This window comes from Chiloscyllium punctatum, chromosome 2 (genome assembly GCF_047496795.1).
Source record: "Chiloscyllium punctatum isolate Juve2018m chromosome 2, sChiPun1.3, whole genome shotgun sequence".
NCBI lineage: Eukaryota > Metazoa > Chordata > Chondrichthyes > Orectolobiformes > Hemiscylliidae > Chiloscyllium > Chiloscyllium punctatum.
In genome coordinates, this window is record NC_092740.1 from 2,152,406 (window position 1) to 2,177,729 (window position 25,324).

The following is a 25,324-nucleotide window of genomic DNA, read 5'->3' on the forward strand; positions in this document are numbered from 1 at the left end:
GTGTTGTGTACCCCGGTGTTGTGTACCCCGGTGTTGTGTGCCCCGGTGTTGTATACCCTGATGTTGTCTGTGGGGTGTACAGTCTGTGGGATCTCTTTGATGTTCCTGACAGTCTGGGTGAGCACATCTGCAGGAAGTGCATCAAGCCGAGCACATGGTCACCCAGGCCCATCAGGAAGGGCGCTGAGAGAGGGACTGGGTGACCTTCGCTCTGAAGACGGGTAGCTGCCAGGTCAGTCCTGTGGAAATCTGCAGAGTGCACCTCACTCAAGTGTAGTTTGTGATGTTGGAAAACAGTGAGAGTGGTGTTTTCTCTGGGGAGTGCAGTCAGGGTCCAGCCACCCTGGGAGCAAAAACGAGAGGGAGAATACCCATGATGGGAGATTCAACCCCAGGGGTACAGGCCAATGGCCTCTTGGCGATAGCACCACATGATCAACCCAGTGACACAAGTTCAAATCCTGAAGGAGGCACCATTTCAATTCGAAAATAAAGCTCTGGAATTCTGGGTTTAATGATGATGGTGAAACCGTTGCTGGTTCTGGGGATGGTCTGTCTGGTTTCAATAATGTGCTCTCAGGAAGAAGCCTTACCATCCTTACCTGGTCGATCAGTCCTTCTCGCGGAACCCCTCACCTTTAAACTACTCACCAGGTGTGGTAACCACGGCACCCATGGGGAAGCCGTTGCCAATTCCCTTCGCCATGGTAACGATATCCGGTACCACTCCGTGCGACTGGAACCCCCAGTAATGGCTTCCCAAACGGCCAAATCCAGTTTGAACCTGTCAGATGCATCACACAAGGTCATGGGTCAAACTGAAATCACTCTAGCTGGAATCTGACCAATCAGACAAACCCATGTTAACCTTTCACCCCCAGCGTGTCAGGACAGAACAGACCCACTGTGACGCCCCCCCCCCCCACCCCCTCCTAGAGCCTGTCCCATTACCCCTCCCCTCGGAAATCACTCCTCAGACATCGGTATCATCACTACTTCCTCCTTCATTTACACACAGGGAGCCCTCAACACTGGTCAGACTCCCTCAGAGTGAACACAGCCTCTGAGTCTCTTGTTGGAATCTGTCAGCCAGGGCTCCCTGATTGGACCATGTTCACAGCCCCAACCAGGGAACTGACCTCATTACAGTCTCTACATCGATCCATTCCCCAACCTATTCCCCTCTCCAACCCTCAATCCCATCTTGTCTGCCCCTTCCCCCAGTGTACCCCCTTTCACTGCTCACAAATAGCCATCGATTCTGGATCAATGGTTAATTTAAAATCAGCCATGTTATAAAATGATTGAAAATGTGGAGTAGAATCTGGGGAGAGGCTGTCGATGAACAACCCGGACTGACTGACTGACCAACTAACAGACTGACTGACTGACCAACTGACAGACTGACTGACTGACCAACTGACAGACTGACTGACTGACCAACTGACAGACTGACTGACCAACTGACAGACTGACTGATTGACCGATTGACTCTCAGTTTGACTGACCCATTGATTGACTGACAGACTGACGGTCAGACTGACGGTCAGACTGATGGACAGACAGACTGACAGACAGACAGATGGACTGTCGGACTGAATGGCCTCCTCCTGTTCCTGTCATTGCACTGAGACATGTTTTAGAATAAGTTCACAAACTTCATAAAGGCTTAAGGAAACGTGACTGGAAAGGGTGACAGAGTTTTATTTTGAAAAGCATTTCCTGTACTCAATGATTAAAGCGACACCATCGACCAAACCCTGTTCCCTTGTGGTTCATTGGGACTTGAAACTATAAAAACAAACTGCTTTTCTCATCAAACTCTCCTCCTCACAATAATTCTTATTGCTCTGACAGATTGTAGTTCGTTATTTGGTTGTCACAACCTGCCTAGTGCTGACAAGAGAGATACACTATTAAAGATTTTGTTCTTTCACTCATCAGGACACAATTGCAAGAATACCAAATGTTTGAGTGTGAGTGAGAACCTTTGATAGTATGCAGCCATGGTCACATTAACAGTTATTATTCCGAGCATCCAGTCAGCTTCTGCCTTTGGGTTTCCCAACCCATTATTTCGAATAGCAGAATTACTGAGGATTATCCTGAGAATTCCATCCTGCAGCTCCAAGCTAAGTCAATCTTCCAGCTTCCTTTAACACATTCAGAATTCTATCTTCAATCTTTCCCTTCAGCAGGACAGTTAATACGTTCTCTAACTCCGGTCCAGGCCAACATAATTCGACCTTTCACTCTTACAATGCAGCTGGGCAAAGCAACTGCCTTCCCTGAGATATTTCAAGGATTATAGGGAAGAATGTAACCTGATCTCAATATTATTTCCTTCTCATACCTGAAACACATTAGCCTTGTATCTAATGAGGCGACATTGTGGCTCAGTGGTTAGCACTGCTGCCTCACAGTGCCAGGGACCCAGGTTCGATTCCAGCCTCGGGTGACTCTCTGTGTGGAGTTTGCACATTCTCCCCGTGTCTGCGTGGGTTTCCTCCCACAGTCCAAAGATGTGCAGGTTAGATGAATTGGCCATGCTAAATTGCCCCATCGTGTTCAGGGATGTGCAGGTTAGGGTGGATTGGCCATGGGAAATGTAGGGTTGCAGGGATAGGTTGGGTCTGGGTGGGATGCTTTTCGGAGAGTTGGTGCGGACTTGATGGGCTGAGTGACCTGCTTCCGCACTGTCGGGAATTCTATGACACGGTTGGGGATTCTATGACACTGTCGGGAATTCTATGATACGGTTGGGGATTCTATGACAATAAATGTTAATATTTTATCTTTGATCCTGACTACCTTTGATCTGATCAGTAAAAAGGATAATTTAAAATAGAATTGTTTACAACCTGAATTCATTCGGACCTTTCTGGGACTTTGATAAACACAGGAACTGCTCAGATTTAGAAATAGCAGCCATTATCCAGAAATATAAATAACTTAACTTAACTTCCCTCAGAATAATTCCTGTCTATCCCATGGGTCCCGTGTATTCCTGTCTATCCCATGGGTCCCGTGTATTCCCGTGATATCCCATGTATCCCGTATATTCCTGTCTGTCCCATGGGTCCCGTGTATTCCCGTGATATCCCATGGGTCCCGTGATATCCCATGTATCCCGTATATTCCTGTCTGTCCCATGGGTCCCGTGTATTCCCGTGATATCCCATGGGTCCCGTGTATTCCCGTGATATCCCATGTATCCCGTGTATTCCTGTCTATCCCATGGGTCCCGTGTATTCCCGTGATATCCCATGGGTCCCGTGTATTCCCGTGATATCCCATGTATCCCGTGTATTCCTGTCTATCCCATGGGTCCCGTGTATTCCCGTGATATCCCATGGGTCCCGTGTATTCCCGTGATATCCCATGTATCCCGTGTATTCCTGTCTATCCCATGGGTCCCGTGTATTCCCGTGATATCCCATGGGTCCCGTGTATTCCCGTGATATCCCATGTATCCTGTGTATTCCTGTCTATCCCATGGGTCCCGTGTATTCCCGTGATATCCCATGGGTCCCGTGTATTCCCGTGATATCCCATGTATCCCGTGTATTCCTGTCTGTCCCATGGGTCCCGTGTTCTGATCTGCCAGTTAAAGTAGCAGATGAACCATCAGGTATATTCCAGGAGTGTCACATGGCCATGGAACACAGAACAGTCTAGTACAGGAACAGGCCCTTCGGCCCACCATGTCTGTGCTGACCATGATGTCATTCCAAACTAATCCCATCAGCCTGCACATGTCCATATCCCTCTGGTTCACTGCCTGCTCATGTGTCTGTCCAAATGTCTCTTAAACATTGCTGTTGTATCTACCACCTCCCCTGGCAGTGTGGCACCTCCCCTACCACCCTCTGTGTAAACACCTTTCCCCCTCTCCCCTTAAACCGATAACTTGCCTGATATTTTACACAGCATTGACAAACTGAAGAAGGTGGTGAGGGAGACCTCCTGCTAGTTACAGTCACATGGGAATGATACTGCAATTCCAGATCCTCCCACAGAATTCTTCCAGGATCTGACAGGGGGATATGGAAAGGTTGTTTCTCCTTGGGGGGAGAGTCTGCGACCAGAAGGCACCCTCTCAGACTAAGGGCTCACCCGAATTTCCTGTCTCCGAGGGGAGTGAATCTGTGGGATTCTTTCCCACATGGGGCTGTTGGGGGCTGGGTCATTCAGGATATTCAAGGCTGAGAGGGACAGACGTTTAATTACTGAGAGAAACAAGGAGCTGGGGGAAAAAGGCAGGAGAGTGGTGTTGAAGATTCTACATCTTGTGTTCTTTGGGTGAGAAACCTTCCTCATTGTTCTTTGCTTCTTGTGAAACCTCTCAAAGGATCATCTGCAGAATTCACAATCTCAGTAACATCCACCTCTTTAATAATAATCCCAAAATGATCCCCCTCCCACTGAGAACATACTCAAAGGCACAGAGTCTCCCACCTCATCAGAAATGTATAATCCACCCCGTTCTCGGATAATCTCAGCAACCTCCTTCAGAAACCCCTTCGGGTATTGGACCGTCCCATTAACGCCCTGTGGGAAGACAGAATCACACAAACTGTTACAGTGCAGGCCATTCAGCCTACCGTGTTCCTACCAGCCCATGAAGTGAGTATCATTTCTACCAGAATCAGCTTCTATTAGAATCCCATCTGAAGGTGAATGAGTTGGAGGAGTGTGGACAAGCAGAGCCCAGCCTCGGAAATGGCTTTGTCCCTGCTCCCTGGACAGGAGTTGCTCACTGGGTCATCTCAATTTGATGCCTATCATGTAAATTGTTCTAGAAAATAATGGTTAGAGTTTAATAAAACTATAAAAACAGGCAACAGATAGTTGAGAAAATTATTTAAGGAGTTAATTAAAATAAATAACAAATGGTAGGACAGGTGATGTGTAGTGGCAGCAGTATGTGAGGTCTCCTGGATGCCAGTGTGATCTGGACAAACACAGCCCTGAGAGCATGGCGCACAGCAGGCACAGTGTGGTCAGGGGCATTGACAGGGTCTTTGACAACCAAGGGCAGGGAAAGCTTCTTTAATTCACTTGTGAGATGTGGGGGTCACTGCCTGGGCCCAGCATTTATTACCCATCCCTAGTTGCCTCTTGAGAAGGTGGGGGTGAGCTGCATTCTTGACCCACTGCAGTCCATGTGCTGTAGGGTGACCGATAATGCCCTGAGGGAGGGAATTCCAGGATTCTGACCTGGCGATAGTGAAGGAACGGCGATATATTTCCAAGTCAGGTTGGGGAGGGGCTTGGGGTGGTGTTCGCATGTATCTGCTGCCCTTGTCCTTCTAGATGGAAGTGGCCGTGGGGTTTGGAAGGTGCTGCCTGAGGATCTTTGGTGAGTTTCTGCAGAGTATCTTGTAGCTGGTACACACTGCTGCGAGTGAGGGTCAGTGGGGGAGGGAAGGAGGGGATGTTTGTGGATGTGGGTGCTTTGTCCTGGATGGTGTCAAGCTTCTTGAGTGTTGTTGGAGCTGCCCCCAGCCAGGGGCAAGTGGGGAGTATTCCAACAACACTCAAGAAGAGATTGCTGAGAGAGGTCAGGGAGCTAATTGTAGAGAAATGTTTCAGGCCTCTCTGATCATAGGACTAGTCTTGTGAGACTGGAGCATTGTATATGTGATGCTGTTGTTTAAGAAAGAGATGAAGATAACCCAGGAAACTACAAACCCGTCAGCTCGACATCAATAAGGAGAAAACTGATGAAGGCCATCATATGGGATAAGACAAGTATATACTTTGAGGAAAGTCAGTTAATATGGGCATGGCTTTGTCAAGGGCAGGCCATATCTGACAAATTTAGTTGAGTTCTTTGATGAGGTGACACAGGCAGTGGGTGAGGGTAATACTGTGGATGTTGTATATTTGAACTTTGGAAGGTATTTATTACAGAGCCACCTGACCGGTTGACTGATGGATTCTTGACAATATGGATTAGGAGTTGGCCAAAAGATAGAAAACAGAGGGTTGATGTAGATGGACATTTCTCAGACTGGAGGCAAGATGAAAGGGGTGTTTCTCAGGGAATGGCTTTTTCTGATCTATATAAACAGTTTGGAGATGGGTGTTGTGAGCAAAATCTCTAAATGTGCAGATGACACGAAGCTAAATGGAGAATAGTGAATTGTGAGGAGTTTTGAGGGATATTAGCAAGTTGGTCTAATAGGCAGACACCTGGCAGATCAACTTCAATGCAGAGAAATGTGACAGAATACATTTCATTGGATGCTACCCAGAGAGGCAATCCCAGCTCAATAGGATAACATGGAGGGTGGGGGCAGGGGTGGGGGGCCAGGTGCAGAGGGACCTTGGGGTTCGTGTACATGCTACTCTGAAGGGGGCCAGACAAGCTGAAACCGTTCTTAAGCAGCTTATAGGAGCCTTGGGATTCTAAACAGAGGCATAGAGTATAACATCAAGGAAGTGATGCTCTACCTCCACAAGTCATTGGTCGGACCACATGTGGAGTATTGTGTTCAGTTCTAGGCACCTCATTTAAGGAAAGATTTCAAAGCCCTGGAGAGAGTTCAAAGGAGATGGAAGAAACTGATTCCGGGAATGAGGGATTTTACATACATGGAGAGATGAGAGAGGTTCAGAGCTGAGCAGATTAAAAGCTGACCTTACTGAGGTGTATAAAATCCTGAGCCATCTTAAAAGGATAAAGAAGGATACTCTGCTGCTGCTAGTCGGTATATCAGTAACTAGGGGTCACAATCTCAACATTATCAGCTAGAGAGCTCGGAGCGAGATAAGGAGAACCTTCTTTCTGCAGAGAGTTGTTTACACAGAGCTGGGTATATATTTGAAAGCGATGGAATTAGAGAGCTATAGAGACAGGGTTGGAGAGTGGGACTAGCTGGGCAACTCTTTTGGGAGTTGGCACAAATATGATGGGTCGAGTGGCCTCCTTCTGTACAGTACAATTCTATGATTCTATGCCTTGTACCTTATAGATGGTGGACAGGCATTGGGGAGTCAGGTGATGAGTTCCTCACCGCAGTGTTCCTAACCTCAGACCTGTTCTTGTAGCTGCTGTGTTTATGTGATGAGTCCAGTCAAGTTTCTGATTAATGGTAACCCCCAGGATGTTGATGTTGGGGTATTCAGTGATGGTAACACCATTGAATGGCAAGACTATTATTATTATTATTATTATTATTATTGGAGACAGTCATTGCTTGATATTTGTGTAGAATGAATTTATGAACCACCTATCAGCCCAACTCTGCTTATTGCATTGACACCAATATACCCATTGGAGCTGTCATCCTGACCCAGTCCAATCTATGTGAGACTCCAGATCCACAGCAAATTCATAGACTCTGAATTGTCCTTTAAATCACCCCAGCAGACCACTATAGCATCGAAATACCTACTCACTCCCGTTCTACACCATCCCAATGGCCCCAAACCCCTTCCCATTCACTCCCACTCTACACCGTCCCAATGGACCCAAACCCCTTCCCATTCACCTCTGCTCTACACCGTCCCGATGGACCCCAAACCCCTTCCCATTCACTCCCATCCTACACCATCCCAATGGACCTAAACCCCTTCCCATTCACTCCCACTCTACACCGTCCCGATGGAACCAAACCCTTTCCCATTCACTCCCACTCTACACCATCCCAATGAACCCAAACCCCTTCCCGTTCCCTCCCGCTCTACACCATCCCAATGGCCCCAAATCCCTTCCCATTCACTTCCTTTCTACACCATCCCAATGAACCCAAACCCCTTCCCGTTCCCTCCCGCTCTACACCGTCCCAATGGACCAAACACCTTCCCATTCACTCCAACTCTACCCGTCCCAATGGAACTAATCCCCTTCCCATATAATCCCATTCGACACCGTCCCAATGGACCCCAAACCCCTTCCTATTCACTTCCGCTCTACACCGTCCCAATGGACCCAAGCCCCTTCCCATTCACTCCCACTCTACACCATCCCAATGGACCGTGACCCCTTCCCATTCACTCCCACTCCACACCGTCCCGATGGACCCCAAACACCTTCCCATTCACTCCCAATCTACACCGTCCCGATGGACCCCAAACCCATTCCCATTCACTCCCGCTCTACACCGTCGCAATGGCCACAAACCCCTTCCCAATCACTCCCACTCTACACCATCCCAATGGACCCAAACCCCTTCCCATTCACTCCCACTCTACACCATCCCAATGGACCCAAACCCCTTCCCATTCACTCCCACTCTACACCATCCCGATGGATCCAAACCCCTTCCCATTCACTCCCATTCCACACCGTCCCAAACAACCCAAACTCCTTTCCGTTCACTCCCACACTAAACCGTCCCAATGGATCCCAAACCCCTTCCCATTCACTCCCACTCTATATCGTTCCAATGGATCCAAACCCCTTCCCATTCACCTCTTCTCTACACCGACCCAATGTACCCCAACTCCCTTCCCATTCACTCCCACTCTACACCGACCCAATGGACCCCAACTCCCTTCCCGTTCACTCCCACTCTACACCGTCCCAATGGACCCAAACCCCTTCCCATTCACTCCCACTCTACACTGTCCCAATGGACCCAAACCCCTTCCCATTCACTCCCACTCTACACCGTGCCGATGGACCCCAAACCCCTTCCCATTCACTCCCACTCTACACTGTCCCAATGGACCCAAACCCCTACCCATTCACTCCCACTACACCATCCCGATGGACCCCAAACCCCTTTCCATTCACTCCTATTCTTCACCATCCCAATGGACCCAAACCCCTTCCCATTCACTCCCACTCTACACCATCCCGATGGACCCCAAACCCCTTCCCATTCACTCCTATTCTTCACCGTCCCAATGGACCCCAAACCCCTTCCCATTCATTCCCACTCTACACCGTCCCAATGGATCCAAACCCCTTCCCATTCACTCCCATTCTACACCATCCCAATGGACCCAAACCCCTGCCCTTTCACTCCCACTCTACACCGTCCCGATGGACCCCAAACACCTTCCCATTCACTCCCAATCTACACCGTCCCGATGGATCCCAAACCCATTCCCATTCACTCCCGCTCTACACCGTCGCAATGGCCACAAACCGCTTCCCATTCACTCCCATCCTACACCATCCCAATGGACCTTAACCCCTTCCCATTCATTCCCATTCTACACCGTCCCGATGGAACCAAACCCCTTCCCATTCACTCACAATTTACGCCATCCTAATGGATCCAAACCCCTTCCCATTCACTCACATTCTACACCATCCCACTGAGCCCCAAACCCCTTCCCATTCACTCCCAATCTACACTGTCCCAATGGACCCAAACCCCTTCCCACTCACTCCCGTCCAACACCGTCCCAATGGATCCCAAATCCCTTCCCATTCACCCCCACTATACATCGTCCCAATGGACCAAAACCCCTTCCCATTCACTCCCACTCTACACCATCCCAAAGGAACCCAAACCCCTTCCCACTCACTCCCACTCTACACGGTCCCAGTGGACGCAGACGCCTTCCCATTCACTCCCATTCTACACCATCCCAATGGATCCAAACCCCTTCCCATTCACTACTAGTCTACACCGTCCCGATGGACCCCAAACCCCTTCCCATTCACTCCCATTCCACACCGTCCCAAACAACCCAAACCCCTTTCCGTTCACTCCCACACTAAACCGTCCCAATGGATCCCAAACCCCTTCCCACTCACTCCCACTCTACACCGTCCCAATGGACCCAAACCCCTTCCCACTCACTCTCACTTTACACCAACCCAATGGATCCCACACCCCTTCCCATTCACTCCCACTCTACACCGTCCCAATGGACCCAAACCCCTTCCCACTCACTCCCGTCCAACACCGTCCCAATGGATCCCAAATCCCTTCCCATTCACCCCCACTATACATCGTCCCAATGGACCAAAACCCCTTCCCATTCACTCCCACTCTACACCATCCCAAAGGAACCCAAACCCCTTCCCACTCACTCCCACTCTACACGGTCCCAGTGGACGCAGACGCCTTCCCATTCACTCCCATTCTACACCATCCCAATGGATCCAAACCCCTTCCCATTCACTACTAGTCTACACCGTCCCGATGGAACCAAACCCCTTCCCATTCACTCCCATTCCACACCGTCCCAAACAACCCAAACCCCTTTCCGTTTACTCCCACACTAAACCGTCCCAATGGATCCCAAACCCCTTCCCACTCACTCCCACTCTACACCGTCCCAATGGACCCAAACCCCTTCCCACTCACTCTCACTTTACACCAACCCAATGGACCCCACACCCCTTCCCATTCACTCCCACTCTACACCGTCCCAATGGACCCAAACCCCTTCCCATTCACTCCCACTCTACACTGTCCCAATGGACCCAAACCCCTTCCCATTCACTCCCACTCTACACCGTGCCGATGGACCCCAAACCCCTTCCCATTCACTCCCACTCTACACTGTCCCAATGGACCCAAACCCCTACCCATTCACTCCCACTACACCATCCCGATGGACCCCAAACCCCTTTCCATTCACTCCTATTCTTCACCATCCCAATGGACCCAAACCCCTTCCCATTCACTCCCACTCTACACCATCCCGATGGACCCCAAACCCCTTCCCATTCACTCCTATTCTTCACCGTCCCAATGGACCCCAAACCCCTTCCCATTCATTCCCACTCTACACCGTCCCAATGGATCCAAACCCCTTCCCATTCACTCCCATTCTACACCATCCCAATGGACCCAAACCCCTGCCCTTTCACTCCCACTCTACACCGTCCCGATGGACCCCAAACACCTTCCCATTCACTCCCAATCTACACCGTCCCGATGGATCCCAAACCCATTCCCATTCACTCCCGCTCTACACCGTCGCAATGGCCACAAACCGCTTCCCATTCACTCCCATCCTACACCATCCCAATGGACCTTAACCCCTTCCCATTCATTCCCATTCTACACCGTCCCGATGGAACCAAACCCCTTCCCATTCACTCACAATTTACGCCATCCTAATGGATCCAAACCCCTTCCCATTCACTCACATTCTACACCATCCCACTGAGCCCCAAACCCCTTCCCATTCACTCCCAATCTACACTGTCCCAATGGACCCAAACCCCTTCCCACTCACTCCCGTCCAACACCGTCCCAATGGATCCCAAATCCCTTCCCATTCACCCCCACTATACATCGTCCCAATGGACCAAAACCCCTTCCCATTCACTCCCACTCTACACCATCCCAAAGGAACCCAAACCCCTTCCCACTCACTCCCACTCTACACGGTCCCAGTGGACGCAGACGCCTTCCCATTCACTCCCATTCTACACCATCCCAATGGATCCAAACCCCTTCCCATTCACTACTAGTCTACACCGTCCCGATGGACCCCAAACCCCTTCCCATTCACTCCCATTCCACACCGTCCCAAACAACCCAAACCCCTTTCCGTTCACTCCCACACTAAACCGTCCCAATGGATCCCAAACCCCTTCCCACTCACTCCCACTCTACACCGTCCCAATGGACCCAAACCCCTTCCCACTCACTCTCACTTTACACCAACCCAATGGATCCCACACCCCTTCCCATTCACTCCCACTCTACACCGTCCCAATGGACCCAAACCCCTTCCCACTCACTCCCGTCCAACACCGTCCCAATGGATCCCAAATCCCTTCCCATTCACCCCCACTATACATCGTCCCAATGGACCAAAACCCCTTCCCATTCACTCCCACTCTACACCATCCCAAAGGAACCCAAACCCCTTCCCACTCACTCCCACTCTACACGGTCCCAGTGGACGCAGACGCCTTCCCATTCACTCCCATTCTACACCATCCCAATGGATCCAAACCCCTTCCCATTCACTACTAGTCTACACCGTCCCGATGGAACCAAACCCCTTCCCATTCACTCCCATTCCACACCGTCCCAAACAACCCAAACCCCTTTCCGTTTACTCCCACACTAAACCGTCCCAATGGATCCCAAACCCCTTCCCACTCACTCCCACTCTACACCGTCCCAATGGACCCAAACCCCTTCCCACTCACTCTCACTTTACACCAACCCAATGGACCCCACACCCCTTCCCATTCACTCCCACTCTACACCGTCCCAATGGACCCAAACACCTTCCCATTCACTCCCACTCTACACCATCCCAATGGACTCAAACCCCTTCCCATTCACTCCCACTCTACACCGTCCCAATGGACTCAAACCCCTTCCCATTCACTCCCACTCTACACCGTCCCAATGGACCCAAACACCTTCCCATTCACTCCCATTCTACACCATCCCAATGGACCCCACACCCCTTCCCATACACTCCCATCCGACACCGTCCCAATGGCCCCAAACCCCTTCCCATTCACTCCAACTCTACACCATCCCAATGGACCCAATCCCCTTCCCATATACTCCCATTCGACATCGTCCTGATGGACACCAAACTTCTCATTCACTCCCATTCTACACTATCCTGATGGACCCAAACCACTTCCCATTCACTCCCATTCTACACTATCCTGATGGACCCAAACCCCTTCCCATTCACTCCCACTCTACACCATCCCAATGGACCCAAACCCCTTCCCACTGACTCCCACTCTACACCATCCCAATGGCCCCAAACCCCTTCTTATACACTAGCATTCTACACCTTCCCGATGAACCCCAAACCCCTTCCCATTCACTCCCGCTCTACACCGTCCCAATGGACCCAAACACCTTCCCATTCACTCCCATTCTACACCAACCCAATGGACCCAAACACCTTCCCATTCACTCCCATTCTACACCATCCCAATGGACCCCACACCCCTTCCCATACACTCCCATCCGACACCGTCCCAATGGCCCCAAACCCCTTCCCATTCACTCCAACTCTACACCGTCCCAATGGACCCAATCCCCTTCCCATATACTCCCATTCGACATCGTCCTGATGGACACCAAACCCCTTCCCATTCACTCCCACTCTACACCATCCCGATGGACTCCAAACATTTTCCCATTCACTGCCCCTCTACACCGTCCCAATGGACCCAAACCCCTTCCCATTCACACCCACTCGTCACTGTCCCAATGAACCCAAACCCCTTCCCATCCACTCCCGCTCTACACTGTCCTAATGGACCCAAACCCCTTCCCATTCACTCCCATCCTACACCATCCCAATGGACCCAAACCCCTTCCCATTCACTCCCACTCTACACTGTTCTAATGGACCCAAACCCCTTCCCATTTACTCCCACTCTACACAGTCCCAATGGACCCAAACCCCTTCCCATTCACTCCCATTCTACACTGTCCCAATGGACCCAAACCCCTTCCCATTTACTCCCACTCTACACCGTCCCAATGGACCCAAACCCCTTCCCATTCACTCCCATCCTACACCATCCCAATGGACCCAAACCCCTTCCCATTCACTCCCACTCTACACTGTTCTAATGGACCCAAACCCCTTCCCATTTACTCCCACTCTACACAGTCCCAATGGACCCAAACCCCTTCCCATTCACTCCCATTCTACACTGTCCCAATGGACCCAAACCCCTTCCCAATTACTCCCACTCTACACCGTCCCAATGGACCCAAACCCCTTCCCATTCACTCCCACTCTACACCGTCCCGATGGAACCAGACCCCTTCCCATTCACTCACAATCTACGCCATCCTAATGGATCCAAACCCCTTCCCATCCACTCCCGCTCTACACTGTCCCAATGACCCCAACCCCCTTTCCATTCCCTCCCATTCTACACCGGCCCAATGGACTCAAACCCCTTCCCATTCACTCCCACTCTACACTGTCCCAATGGACCCAAACCCCTTCCCATTCCCTCCCACTCTACACCGTCCCAATGGACCCAAACCCCTTCCCATTCACTCCCACTCTACACCATCCCAATGGACCCAAACCCCTTCACATTCACTCCCACTCTACACTGTCCCAATGGACCCAAACCGCTTCCCATTCACCTCCGCACTACACCGTCCCAATGGACCCAAACCCCTTCCCACTCACTCCCACTCTACACAGTCCCAATGGACCCAAACCACTTCCCATTCACTCCCATTCTACACTATCCTGATGGACCCAAACCCCTTCCCATTCACTCCCATTCTACACTGTCCCAATTGACCCAAACCCCTTCCAATTCAATCCCATTCTACACCATCCCAATGGACCCAAACCCCTTCCCATTCACTCCCACTCTACACCATCCAGTGGACCCTAATCTACCCATTCATTCCAACTCTACACCGTTCCAATGGACCGAAACCCCTTCCCGTTTACTCCCAGTCTACACCATCCCAATGGACCCTGATCCTGATGGCTTTCTGAAGATGGGTTCTGTGACGCCCTACCTGGATGGGTTCAGCGATGAAAGCAGCTATTTTCTTGGGGACAGCTGATTGGAGGGTGTTGTGAAGCTGGTTAATGTACTGGTCCTTGGCATGGCATCTGTCTGAAGCACAAAGAGACAACAAGAACCCACATCATTCAACAAACATAGCTGGCACAGCCTCCTGGGATTGAAAGCCCCTCACCCATACACCAGCGGGCATACCCCTTCCTGATGCCACCTGCTCAACAATCTCCAGCCCCCTCCCTCCCTCCCTCCCTCAGCCACATGCCCACACACAGGCGAGCCAACACGTTCACCCTCCTCACAGGAAGAGAGGCCAAAGTGAACAGAGGACCCTGAGAGAATGAGGCTGGGGAATGAATAATGAGGAGCCAGCAAGTGGCAGAGGAGTTGAACAAAATACTTTAAATCGATCTGCACAATTGAAAATAATAATGGCAGACCAAAATTACTGAATATTCAAGGGGCAAAAGGAAGAGAAGAAATAAAAAGAATAATTATCACGTGAGAGAAACTGCTAAGGGAGCTTTTCGTGCTAAAGATCGCTAAGTCCCCTGGACCTGACGCAATGTATCCTTGGGTGTGAAAGGAAGTAGATATCGAGATGTTGGATGCACTGGCAGTAATCTTCCAGGAATACTGAGATTCTGGAATAGTCTCAGAAAATTGGAAAATTGTCACTGAAACACTTCCATTGGAAATAGGAAAAAGACAAAGAACATGTAACTATAGGCCAGTTAGATTACTGTCTGTTATTGGGAGAATGTTGGAGTCTATTATAAAGGATCTGACAGCACAGCATTTGGAAATACAGACTGTAATCACGCAGGGTCAGCACGGCTTCAGGAAGGGGACATCATGAGACCATCACACCCAGGAGCAGAATTAGGCTATTCAGTCCATCGTGTCTGTTCTCCCATTCAATCATGGCTGATGTGTTTCTCAACCCCATTCTCCAGCCTTCTCCATGTAACATCTGACCCTCACCCTATCTATCTCGGGTCTTAAATAAACTCACAGCCCTCTGCGCCAATGAGTTCCCCAGATTCCCCACCCTCTGACTAAAGCAATCCTTTCTCATCTCAGTTCGAAAGGGTTGTCTCTTCACCTTGACGCTATGCCCTGGGATCCTAGTATCGCCTACTAGTGGAAATATCTTCTCCACGTTCACTCTATCCAGGTCTCTCTCAGTATTCCATATTTTTCAATGATATGCCCATCCTCCTTCTAAACTCCATCAAATACAGACCCTGAATCCACAATCACTCCTCATGTGACAAGCCTTTCGTCCCCAGGATCACTTCTATAAACCTCCTCTGGACCCTTCCAATTCCAGCACATCCTTCCTCACGTGGGACCCAAACCTGCCCTCAATATTCTGGTCTGACCAGAGCCTTATAACAGCCTCAGCAGTGCATCTCTGCTCTTGTATTCTAACCCTCTCAAAATTAATACGAACATTACATTTGCCTTCCTAACTGCCAACTGAACCTGAGGAGTGGTTGAGAACCTTCAGAGTATCCTGAATTAGGACACCCAATCCCTTTGTGCTTCAGATTTCCAAAGCCTTTCCCCATTTAGAAAAGTCTCTGCCTCTAATCCTCGTACCAAAGTGCAAAACCTCACCTTTTCCCACATTGTATTCCATCGGTCACATCTTTTCCCACTCTCCCAGCCTGTCCAAGTCCTTCTGCAGCCTCACGTCCTCAACATTACCTGTCCCTCCACCTATCTTTGTACCAACTACAAAATTAGCAACAATGCCTTCAGTTCCTTCGTCCAGATTGTTAATGTACGATGTGAATCGCTGTGGTATCAACACTGACCCCAGCAGAGCTCCACTAGTCACCAGATGCTATCCTGAAAAAGATACCTTTATCCCCGATCTCTGCCAGTCAGCCAGTCCTCTACCCATACCAATCCCTTGCCCCTAACTCCAAGGGCTGTTGTCTTATTCAGCAGGTTCCTGTGCAGCACCTTGTCAAAGACCTTCTGGAAATCCATGTCCACCTGTACTCCACTATCAAACCTGGTTGTTACAATCCCTGCCATCTCCTTCAGAACCTGGGCTGTAGTCTGTCTGGCCTTGGGTGATTTATCCACTTTCAGACCTTCCCCAGCACCTTCTCCTCAGTGATGGTCATTATACTCCCCTCTGCCCCCTAACTCCCATGACGTTTTGGTCTGTTGCTGGGATCTTCCACGATGAAACTGATGTAAATTTCCCATTCTGTTCCTCTGACACTTCTCTTCCCCATTACGTTTCCAGCCTCATTTTCCACTCTTGCCTCTCTCTTAAGTTTTAGTGAGTTAAAAAAACCTCTTCCAATCTTCTTTTACATGACTAACTAGCTTACCTTCTAACTAGATCCCCACACTGCCCCACACACCTGTTACTTAGGACAGAGATGAGGAGAAACTTCTTCACCCAGAGAGTGGTGGCTGTGTGGAATGCTCTGCCCCAGAGGGCAGTGGAGGCCCAGTCTCTGGATTCATTTAAGAAAGAGTTGGATAGAGCTCTTAAAGATAGTGGAATCAAGGGTTATGGGGATAAGGCAGGAACAGGATACTGATTGGGAATGATCAGCCATGATCATATTGAATGGTGGTGCTGGCTCGAAGGACCGAATGGCCTACTCCTGCACCTAATGTCTATTGTTTTATCCTCATATTTCATCTTCCCCCGCAACTTTGCTTCCTTAGTTATCCTCTGCTCTTTAAAGGCTTCCCAATCCTCTCTCTTTTCATTTGTGAGGGGTAAGTCATGCCTCACAAACCTTATTGAATTATTCGAGGGTGTGACAAAACACATTGATGAAGGTAGAGCAGTGGAAGTGGTGTACATGGATTTTAGCAAAGTGTTTGATAAGGTTCCCCATGATAGGCTCATTCAGAAAGTAAGGAGGCATGGGATGCAGAATTGGCTGGCCCATTGAAGGCAGAGGGTGGTAGTAGGTGGAACATATTCAGCCTGGAGCTCGGGGATCAGTGGGGTTCCACAGGGATCTGTCTGGGATCTCTGCTGTTTGTGATTTTTATAAATGACTTGGATGAGGAAGTGGAAGGGGTGGGTTAGTAAGTTTGCCGATGACACGAAGGTTGGTGGAGTTGTGGATAGTGTGGAGGGCTGATGTAAGTTGCAATGGGACATTGACAGGATGCAGAACTGGGCTGAGAAGTGGCAGATGGAGTTCAACCTGGAAAAAGTGTGAACTGATTCACTTTGGAAGGTCGAGTTTGTTTGCAGATTACAGGGTTAGAGGCAGGATTCTTGGCAGTGTGGGGAACAGAGGGATATTGCGGTCCATGTACATAGATCCCTCAAAGTTGCCACCCAAGTTGACAGGGTTGTTAAGAAGGCGTACAGTATGTTAGCTTTCATTAGCACGGGGATTGAGCTTAACAGCCACGAGGTTATGCTGCAGATCTATAGGGCACTGGTTAGACCACACTTGGAATATTGTGTTCAGTTCTGGTCACCTCATTATAGGAAAGATGTGGAGACTTTAGCGAGGGTGCAGAGGAGATTTCCCAGGATGCTGCCTGCACTGGGGGGCATGTGTTATGAAGAAAGGTTGAGGGAGCTAGGGTTTTTATCATTGGAGCGAAGAAGGATGAGAGGTGACTTGATAGAGGTGTACAAGATGATGAGAGGCATAGATAGAGTGAATAGACAGAGACTTTTTCCCAGGGTGGAAATGGCTATCACAAGGTGCATTGGAGGAAGGTTTAGGGAGGGTGTCAGATGTAGGTTCTTTATACAGAGAGTGGTGGGTGTGAGGAATGCACTGCCAGTGATGGGAGTAGGGTCAGAGACATTAGGGACATTCAAGTGACTCTTGGAGAGGCCCATGGGAGTTAGTACAATGAAGGGTATGTAGGTTAGTCTGACCTTAGAGGTAAAAACAATGACTGCAGATGCTGGAAACCAGATTCTGGATTAGTGGTGCTGGAAGAGCACAGCAGATCAGGCAGCATCCAAGGAGCTTCAAAATCGATGTTTCGGGCAAAAGCCCTTCATCAAGAATAAAGGCAGTGAGCCTGAAGCGTGGAGAGATAAGCTAGAGGAGGGTGGGGGTGGGGAGAAAGTAGCATAGAGTACAATGGGTGAGTGGGGGAGGGGATGAAGGTGATAGGTCAGGGAGGAGATGGTGGAATAGATAGGTGGAAAAGGAGCTAGGCAGGTCGGACAAGTTCACACAAGTCAAGGAGACAGTGCTGAGCTGGAAGTTTGAAACTAGGATGAGGTGGGGGAAGGGGAAATGAGGAAGCTGTTGAAGTCCACATTGATGCCCTGGGGTTGAAGTGTTCCGAGGCGGAAGATGAGGCGTTCTTCCTCCAGGCGTCTGGTGGTGAGGGAGCGGCCCAGGACCTCCATGTCCTCGGCAGAGTGGGAGGGGGAGTTGAAATGTTGGGCCACGGGGCGGTGTGGTTGATTGGTGCGGGTGTCCCGGAGATGTTCCCTAAAGCGCTCTGCTTGGAGGCACCCAGTCTCCCCAATGTAGAGGAGACCGCATCGGGAGCAACGGATACAATAAATGATATTGGTGGATGTGCAAGTAAAACTTTGATGGATGTGGAAGGCTCCTTTAGGGCCTTGGATGGAGGTGAGGGAGGAGGTGTGGGCACAGGTTTTACAGTTCCTGCAGTGGCAGGGGAAAGTGTCAGAATGGGAGGGTGGGTCGTAGGGGGGTGTGGACCTGACCAGGTAGTCGCGGAGGGAACGGTCTTTGCGGAAGGCGGAAAGGGGTGGGGAGGGAAATATATCCCTGGTGGTGGGGTCTTTTTGGAGGTGGCGGAAATGTCGGCGGATGATTTGGTTTATGCGAAGGTTGGTAGGGTGGAAGGTGAGCACCAGGGGCGTTCTGTCCTTGTTACGGTTGGAGGGGTGGGGTCTGAGGGCAGAGGTGCGGGATGTGGACGAGATGCGTTGGAGGGCGTCTTTAACCACGTGGGAAGGGAAATTGCGGTCTCTAAAGAAGGAGGCCATCTGGTGTGTCCTATGGTGGAACTGGTCCTCCTGGGAGCAGATACGGCGGAGGCGGAGAAATTGGGAATACGGGATGGCATTTTTGCAAGAGGTAGGGTGGGAAGAGGTGTAATCCAGGTAGCTGTGGGAATCGGTGGGTTTGTAAAAAATGTCAGTGTCAAGTCGGTTGTCACTAATGGAGATGGAGAGGTCCAGGAAGGGGAGCGAGATGTCAGAGATGGTCCAGGTAAATTTAAGGTCAGGGTGGAATGTGTTGGTGAAGTTGAATGTCCCTAATGTCTCTGACACTACTCCCATCGCTGGCAGTGCATTCCTCACACCCACCACTCTCTGTGTAAAGAACCTACATCTGACACCCTCCCTAAACCTTCCTCCAATGCACCTTGTGATAGCCATTTCCACCCTGGGAAAAAGTCTCTGTCTATTCACTCTATCTATGCCTCTCATCATCTTGTACACCTCTATCAAGTCACCTCTCATCCTTCTTCACTCCAATGATAAAAACCCTAGCTCCCTTAACCTTTCTTCATAACACATGCCCCCCAGTGCAGGCAGCATCCTGGGAAATCTCCTCTGCACCCTCGCTAAAGTCTCCACATCTTTCCTATAATGAGGTGACCAGAACTGAACACAATATTCCAAGTGTGGTCTAACCAGTGCCCTATAGATCTGCAGCATAACCTCGTGGCTGTTAAACTCAATCCCCGTGCTAATGAAAGCTAACATACCGTACGCCTTCTTAACAACCCTGTCAACTTGGGTGGTAACTTTGAGGGATCTATGTACATGGACCGCAATATCCCTCTGTTCCCCACACTGCCAAGAATCCTGCCTCTAACCCTGTAATCTGTAATCAAACTCGACCTTCCAAAGTGAATCAGTTCACACTTTTTCCAGGTTGAACTCCATCTGCCACTTCTCAGCCCAGTTCTGCATCCTGTCAATGTCCAATTGCAACTTACAACAGCCTTCGCGTCATCGGCAAACTTACTAACCCACCCCTTCCACTTCCTCATCCAAGTCATTTATAAAAATCACAAACAGCAGAGGTCCCAGACAGATCCCTGTGGAACCCCACTGGTCCCCGAGCTCCAGGCTGAATACGTTCCACCTACTACCACCCTTTGCCTTCAATGGGCCAGCCAATTCTGCATCCCATGCCTCCTTACTTTCTGAATGAGCCTATCATGGGGAACCTTATCAAACACTTTACTAAAATCCATGTACACCACTTCCACTGCTCTACCTTCATCAATGTGTTTTGTCACACCCTCGAAGAATTCAATAAGGTTTGTGAGGCATGACTTACCCCTCACAAATGAAAAGAGAGAGGATTGGGAAGCCTTTAAAGAGCAGAGGATAACGAAGGAAGCAAAGTTGGGGGGGAAGATGAAATATGAGGATAAAACAATAGACATTAGGTGCAGGAGTAGGCCATTCGGTCCTTCAAGCCTGCACCACCATTCAATATGATCATGGCTGACCCTCACTGGCATAAACACACATACGGACAGGCATAAACACACACCGACAGGCATAAAAACACACAACGACAGGCATAAACACACAACGACAGGCATAAACACACACCGACAGGCATAAAAACACACAACGACAGGCATAAACACACAACGACAGGCATAAAAACACACAGACAGGCATAAAAACACACAACGACAGGCATAAACACACACAACGACAGGCATAAACACACAACGACAGGCATAAAGACACACCGACAGGCATAAACACACACAGACAGGCATAAACTCACAGGGGACAGGCATAAACTCACAGGGGACAGGCGTAAACTCACAGGGACAGGCGTAAACACACCCCGACAGGCATAAACACACAGGGACAGCACAAATACACAAATACACACGGGGCAGTCACGAATACTCCATCCAGTCAAGAAATAAAGACAGACAGAAAGAAACAGCGATAACCAAACGTACCTGCAGTGCAGCTGCAGGATCGCAGGGTTTGGACGACACTATCACGACAGCGGCTCCCTCCCCATAGCCCTCGGAAAACATCAGGGCACATGGCCTGGGAAAACGAAACTCCACTTACAACAGAAACTGAACAAGGTTCAAACTAAACCATCGCCAGGTCACCATTACTGGGGAATCTGACACAGACTTACATCGAGACCCACACAGGTACCAAGTGAGAGTCAGTGTGTGTGGGACTGTACCCCAGTGAGGGTCAGTGTGTGTGGGACTGTACCCCAGTGAGAGTCAGTGTGTGTGGGACTGTACCCCAGTGAGGGTCAGTGTGTGTGGGGACTGTACCCCAATGAGGGTCAGTGTGTGTGGGGACTGTACCCCAGTGAGGGTCAGTGTGTGTGGGGACTGTACCCAAGTGAGGGTCAGTGTGTGGGGGGGACTGTACCCCAGTGAAAGTCAGTGTGTGTGGGAACTGTACCCAAGTGAGGGTCAGTGTGTGTGGGACTGTACCCCAGTAAGAGTCAGTGTGTGTGGGGACTGTACCCTAAGTGAGAGTCAGTGTGTGTGGGAACTGTACCCCAGTGAGAGTCAGTGTGTGTGGGACTGTACCCCAGTGAGTGTCAGTGTGTGTGGGGACTGTACCCCAGTGAGTGTCAGTGTGTGTGGGACTGTATCCCAGTGAGGGTCAGTGTGTGTGGGAACTGTACCCCAGTGAGAGTCAGTGTGTGTGGGACTGTACCCCAGTGAGAGTCAGTGTGTGTGGGGACTGTACCCTAAGTGAGAGTCAGTGTGTGTGGGAACTGTACCCCAGTGAGAGTCAGTGTGTGTGGGAACTGTACCCCAGTGAGAGTCAGTGTGTGTGGGGACTGTACCCCAGTGAGTGTCAGTGTGTGTGGGACTGTATCCCAGTGAGAGTCAGTGTGTGTGGGAACTGTACCCCAGTGAGTGTCAGTGTGTGTGGGACTGTATCCCAGTGAGGGTCAGTGTGTGTGGGACTGTACCCCAGTGAGGGTCAGTGTGTGTGGGACTGTACCCCAGTGAGAGTCAGTGTGTGTGGGACTGTACCCCAGTGAGGGTCAGTGTGTGTGGGACTGTACCACAGTGAGGGTCAGTGTGTGTGGGACTGTACCCCAGTGAGGGTCAGTGTGTGTGGGACTGTACCCCAGTGAGGGTCAGTGTGTGTGGGACTGTACCACAGTGAGGGTCAGTGTGTGTGGGACTGTACCCCAGTGAGGGTCAGTGTGTGTGGGACTGTACCCCAGTGAGGGTCAGTGTGTGTGGGACTGTACCCCAGTGAGAGTCAGTGTGTGTGGGACTGTACCCCAGTGAGGGTCAGTGTGTGTGGGACTGTACCCCAGTGAGAGTCAGTGTGTGTGGGACTGTACCCCAGTGAGAGTCAGTGTGTGTGGGACTGTACCCCAGTGAGGGTCAGTGTGTGTGGGACTGTACCACAGTGAGGGTCAGTGTGTGTGGGACTGTACCCCAGTGAGGGTCAGTGTGTGTGGGACTGTACCCCAGTGAGTGTCAGTGTGTGTGGGACTGTACCACAGTGAGGGTCAGTGTGTGTGGGACTGTACCCCAGTGAGGGTCAGTGTGTGTGGGACTGTACCCCAGTGAGTGTCAGTGTGTGTGGGACTGTACCCCAGTGAGGGTCAGTGTGTGTGGGACTGTACCCCAGTGAGTGTCAGTGTGTGTGGGACTGTACCCCAGTGAGAGTCAGTGTGTGTGGGACTGTACCCCAGTGAGAGTAAGTGTGTGTGGGACTGTACCCCAGTGAGGGTCAGTGTGTGTGGGACTGTACCCCAGTGAGAGTAAGTGTGTGTGGGACTGTACCCCAGTGAGTGTCAGTGTGTGGGGGACTGTACCCCAGTGAGTGTCAGTGTGTGGGGGACTGTACCCCAGTGAGAGTAAGTGTGTGTGGGACTGTACCCCAGTGAGTGTCAGTGTGTGGGGGACTGTACCCCAGTGAGTGTCAGTGTGTGGGGGACTGTACCCCAGTGAGTGTCAGTGTGTGTGGGACTGTACCCCAGTGAGTGTCAGTGTGTGGGGGACTGTACCCCAGTGAGAGTAAGTGTGTGTGGGACTGTACCCCAGTGAGTGTCAGTGTGTGGGGGACTGTACCCCAGTGAGTGTCAGTGTGTGGGGGACTGTACCCCAGTGAGAGTCAGTGTGTGTGATTCTACTGTTCCCTTATCGAGGGGAGTACTCACTGGGTGACAGTTGGTATTCGCACTGATGTTATATTTCCAGTTGGATATCGATGTCAATCCCATTGCGCTGATTGTCGCCCCGTGATAACCTCCACTGGAGAGTAAACAGTGAGGCATTGTCAGAAACTGAGTGGGCCGTCATTTCACAAACTCCTGTTTGTGCTGACCCCGTGACGGGATGTTTGTGTCCACGTCTGTCGCTGGCCAGTGGTCATTGATCATCTCACACTGTCCCAAGGCCCACTCAGAGGGAGTGGCATTACTGTGTGTCTGGAGTGAGATGGAGGGCCCTGGCTGGGTAAGGATGGCAGGCAGGGGGGGCCAGTCAGCACATTGGGTGTGAGTCCCTCAGCTGAGCCCCTCACCCGTTTTGGGTCTGATTGAGGGTGATGGCCCCTCACCAGGAGACACATTTATGGACTGAGAGCCACAATGTAACTGTAGACAACTGGTTCCTCATGTCCTTCCGAGGAGCAACGTGCCAACCTTACCTGGTCTGGCCTATACGTGACTCCAGACCAACAGTGATGGGGTTGGCTCTGAACGGCCCTCTGGGCAATTAGGGATGGCCAATAAATCCTGGTGTCACCTGTGACCACCACATCCTGCGAAGGAGTGACCAAACCTCACGGAGGTGAAAATGTGTTGCTGGAAAAGCGCAGCAGGTCGGGCAGCATCAAAGGAACAGGAATAGAGAAGAAGGGCTCCTGCCCGAAACGTCGATTCTCCTGCTCCTCGGATGCTGCCTGACCTGCTGCGCTTTTCCAGCACCACTTGTTGACTCTGATCTCCAGCATCTGCCGTCCTCACTGTCTCCTTAAACCTCATGGAGGGTCAGGAGAGAGGGACAACAGCAGCACAGGCCTCACCGTCTGGGCAAGGAAGTCAGCATCAAAACCAGGTGAAGGGCAATGGTCAATGATTGGGAAAACAGTCCGTGACTCACAGCACAGATCCCCCCCCCCCCCAGTGGGGAAGGGGTACTCTCGGAAGGGAAGGAACCAACTCTGGTTAACCAGGGACATGACCAACAGCATCAGATCCTGGCAAAGGTCCCACTGATAATCCTGAGGATTGGGAACATGACCCAGGGGGAAGATGGGGGGAGGGAGGAGACTGTGCCCCAGGGTGGGGATGGGGGGGATGGAGGGGGAGACCATGCCCCAGGGTAGGGGGGAGTGCAGGGGGGAACCGTGTCCGAAGGTAAGGGGGGTGCAGGAGGGACTGTGCCCTAGGGTAAGGGGGGTGCAGGAGGGACTGTGCCCCAGGGTAAGGGGGGTGGAGGGAGGACCGTGCCCCAGGGTAAGGGGGGTGTAGGGGGGACCGTGCCCCGGGGTAAGGGGGGTGTAGGGGGGACAGTGCCCCAGGGTAAGGGGGGTGTAGGGGGGACCGTGCCCCGGGGTAAGGGGGGTGTAGGGGGGACAGTGCCCCAGGGTAAGGGGGGTGTAGGGGGGACCGTGCCCCGGGGTAAGGGGGGTGTAGGGGGGACAGTGCCCAAAGACAGGAGGGTGCAGGGGGGACCGTGCCCCAGGGTAAGGGGGGTGTAGGGGGGACTGTGCCCCAGGGTAAGGGGGGTGAAGGGGGGACCGTGCCCCAGGGTAAGGGGGGTGAAGGGGGGACCGTGCCCCAGGGTAAGGGGGGTGAAGGGGGGACCGTGCCCCGGGGTAAGGGGGGTGCAGGGGGGACCGTGCCCCGGGGTAAGGGGGGTGTAGGGGGGACTGTGCCCCGGGGTAAGGGGGGTGCAGGGGGGACCGTGCCC

General features: G+C 51.2%; 1 protein-coding gene across 1 annotated transcript in view; it reads right to left on the reverse strand.

Annotated features, from left to right (window-relative positions):
* The window catches only part of agxt2 (alanine--glyoxylate aminotransferase 2), a 60,231-nt gene that overhangs the window by 21,142 nt on the left and 13,765 nt on the right, over window positions 1-25,324 (reverse strand). The window contains exons 6-10 of the mRNA XM_072592820.1: window positions 23,566-23,659; window positions 21,362-21,455; window positions 14,412-14,512; window positions 4,459-4,551; window positions 652-784 (exon numbers count right to left, since the gene is read on the reverse strand). Of these exons, the coding sequence (XP_072448921.1) occupies window positions 652-784; window positions 4,459-4,551; window positions 14,412-14,512; window positions 21,362-21,455; window positions 23,566-23,659 (515 nt within the window). The remainder of the gene's footprint in view (window positions 1-651; window positions 785-4,458; window positions 4,552-14,411; window positions 14,513-21,361; window positions 21,456-23,565; window positions 23,660-25,324) is intronic.